We start from the raw sequence: 3,451 nt of genomic DNA, 5'->3' as shown, positions 1-3,451 counted from the left end.
AGCCGGTCCATGTGGTGCGGACATTGTATATGTTTGCACATGGTTACTCACTTGACATGGCCATGCATATCCATTTCCATCTTAAGAAAAAAAAAAAAACAAAAACAAATCGGTCGGCAATTCTGTTCTCTCTTCCGTCATTTCCTTTTTCCTTTTTTCTGAAAGTGGGCCCCACTCATTGGTGGTGTCTCTACGCGAACCCCTCAAATTCCACAGCCACCCGACTCAGGCTTTTTATTTTCTTTTCCCCTTAATTTCTTCATGAACTAAAAAAAAAATCTAATTTTTTATATTTTAATAACCCTGTATAACACATGATATATGCGTCAACTCGTCGTTTCTTGAAGTCTTTCTAACGTGACATAAATTGTGCAGCATTTAGAAAAAAAAAAAATAGTGAGGAGAGATCCAGGTCGTCCAATTAATCGTTGGTCCATCTACACCATTCTAACGTATCCTCCGTGATTTCAGTGGGCCAACGTGACATACCTTCTTCGAAATATCCTCCGCTGCTGCTAACAATGCTACTGCCTCATCCTCCACCCTGCTATATATCTTCCAAGGTCTCAATTTTCTTAGTTTGAGTCACCACCATCGCCTTCTCCACCCTTCCTCTCTATCTCTCTAATTCCCATCTCTAAGTAGATAAGATGTCGTTCAAGGACTGTGGCGACTACGGCGGGTACTGGCCATGGCGGCACAAGGTGTTCCGCCGCCTGTTCGCGTGCTTCCTGTGCCTCATCATCCTGGTGCTCTTCGTGATCCTGGTCATCTGGCTGGTCCTCCGTCCGTCGAAGCCCGAGTTCAACCTCCAGGACGCCACCGTCGTCAAGTTCGACCTCTCGGATCCCAATTCACGACTCTCCTCCATCGTCCAGATCACCATCTCCTCCCACAACCCCAACGACCGCATCGGCATCTACTATGACCACCTCGACGTCTACGCCGACTACAAGGGCCAGCAGATCACCGCCGCCACCGTCCTCCCCACCGGCTACCAGGGCCACAACGACTTCAGCGTCTGGTCCCCCTACCTCTACGGCAACGCCGTCCCCCTCGCCCACTACCTCGCCGTCGCCGTCGACCAGGACGAGTCCGCCGGATTCATGCTCATCTATTTCAAGATCGACGGCCGGCTCCGGTGGAAGGTCGGCACCTGGATCTCCGGCACCTACCACATCGACGTCAACTGCCCCGCCTTCTTCACCGTCAACTCCACCAAGGAATTCCAGTTCCAGAAGACCACCTCCTGCAGCGTCGACGTCTGACGGCGACGGTGACCTTCTTGTCTCCACCTCCTCTTCATATCTCCTCCAGCGATTGCACCCAAATTAGTCAGTGTTTGGTGTAGCCCGGGGTAAGAATAGCCATGCAAGTAAAAATTAATTAATATAGGGAGGGATAATAAATACACTTTAGCCACAAGGAATATATAGCGGGTACTGTTCGTATGTCTGATCACAGCCGTTGGGCGTATTGATGGATCGATCCAGGATGGAGCTAAGATGACATCATGATCTTCTTGTCTCGACGTCATGGTCTTCTTGTCCTTCGCACTTGTGGTCGTCTTATTTATTGTAATTAATGGGCTTTGATTTCAACACACCGTGATAGACCGCTGCTCGTTATCTTCGGTAATTAAATTTATGAAATACTTTGTTCGGTTATTTTGATAGTAAATGAATGTTCTAACTTTTAATAAGTTACAATTTGCAGGCTAAAGTTTTTGTTAGTGGGTACATGATTATTCAACCTTTGTATTTATTATTTAAATAAATTAAAAATATGATTTGTACATTACTATTATAATAGTTGTTATTAGTCATCGAAACAAATTAAAATACATAATACCAATACTGAAGATCTGTTGGGATTTTTTTTTGTCTCCTTATAAAATTTTAGGCTGATTCAGTCTAAATTTATGTTTGAGTATTTATAGATATAAATTTAGTTTAGCCTGCAGTTTTATAATTTGTTAGTTGTAGTGATCCAACCTAATAACAATTTATAAAAATTTCAGCTTAAATATGGAAACAAGTTTTTGACCCGATGAAAAATATGTACCGGTAAACTTTTGCCACAAAAATAATCTATTTTTTGGTAATTCAATTGGTTATAAGCGTGAGACTAGTGTGAGCGGCTGATGTATCAAAAAAAAAAAAAACTCTTGCCAAATAGTTGAGGGGGGGGGGGGGGATTGCAGTGTCTAGTTCACAAATAAAAAATTTGGGTGAGAGACGCAGGGTAGGTGTGAACTCCCTAATAGGGATTTTGTAGGATGACGGGATGATCCCTTAGTTCTTGTCTCTTTTATTTTATTTTTTATTTCATTTTGGGTTAAAAACGGCATTCATATAATTCTTACGTGAGTGCAACCTGCCAAGTCAAAAGAAAGAAGATGATACAGAGGGTGGGGTATATCTCCAATGCTGGTCCAAACCACTCCACCCAAATATCGAACTACATAAGAAGCGACCCAGACTGCCGCATTGTTCACCTCCTGATAAACATGTGCTATCTGGAAGGATCCTATCTCCCTTGCTAGCCTGCGGATCTCATAAAGCAATGGGTGCCCGTCTTCATCCGGATCCACTCCCTGAATCAAGTCAACTGTCGTGACGGAGTCCCCTCTTTAAAAATCTTGTCGACTCCAAGGACCCACCTCGCATAGGATATGCCCTCCCAAACAGCCTGCAACTCCACCTCAATGACGAACCGACGGATAGTGCGACGCCCTCCAGCTACAATCAGCGTGCCTAGATGATCTCTAATTACGAAGCCCACTCTGCCATTTGCTCCGTCCACCAACCAGTTACCGTCGAAGTTCACTTTGAGATGACCAAGAAGTGGGGGTACCCAAGAGAAGAAGGCAAATCTAGGCGCTGTAGTAGCAGAGTGGGTATGCCATGTCCCTAGTCATCCCAGAGGTGAACAACGTGGTAGTCATGACGATCTCTGTCGCATCGCGGGAAGGCTTGCCCACCACTATACTCGGCAAGGATCCCCTACCCTCAAACATGTGGGCATTCCTGTTCAACCAAATGTGATAAGCCAAATATGCCCTCATAACCCCTACCTCGACTGTGCTAGGTCTCCTCACAGACTCTCTCAGGTGGTGTAACAGCTCCTCTACTGACCCCAAAGCCTGGTCGAAAGGAACAGAAGAGCTCTCCCAAATCTATACTACCCTGGGGCACTCCAGAATAACATGGCTGATGGTCTCCTCCGTATCTGGGCACACGTCGCAGTGCGGAGTGATCCGAGCACCTTATCCAACTAACATCCTCCTGGTCGGTAAATAGCCCCATGCCAACTTTTAGATGAAGAAGATAACACGGACGAGAATCCACATCCTCCATATCCAACCACCATCGATCTGACGGACTGGCTCCTGGGTAATCAACGCCTAGATGTCCCTAGCCTTCACCCTCGATCACCCAGTCAGCATCCA

General features: G+C 45.7%; 1 protein-coding gene across 1 annotated transcript; it reads left to right on the top strand.

The window, feature by feature from the left end:
- The first annotated feature begins 436 nt into the window (after positions 1 to 436).
- Positions 437 to 1,416, top strand: LOC103697963 (NDR1/HIN1-like protein 1). The gene has a single exon (XM_008779913.4). It carries the CDS (start codon positions 651 to 653, stop codon positions 1,266 to 1,268), a length of 618 nt encoding a protein of 205 aa, XP_008778135.2. The 5' UTR covers positions 437 to 650; the 3' UTR covers positions 1,269 to 1,416.
- Positions 1,417 to 3,451: the final 2,035 nt, after the last annotated feature.

Source organism: Phoenix dactylifera, unplaced genomic scaffold (assembly GCF_009389715.1).
Source record: "Phoenix dactylifera cultivar Barhee BC4 unplaced genomic scaffold, palm_55x_up_171113_PBpolish2nd_filt_p 001615F, whole genome shotgun sequence".
Lineage (NCBI taxonomy): Eukaryota > Viridiplantae > Streptophyta > Magnoliopsida > Arecales > Arecaceae > Phoenix > Phoenix dactylifera.
This window is presented reverse-complemented; position numbering and strand designations above follow the sequence as displayed.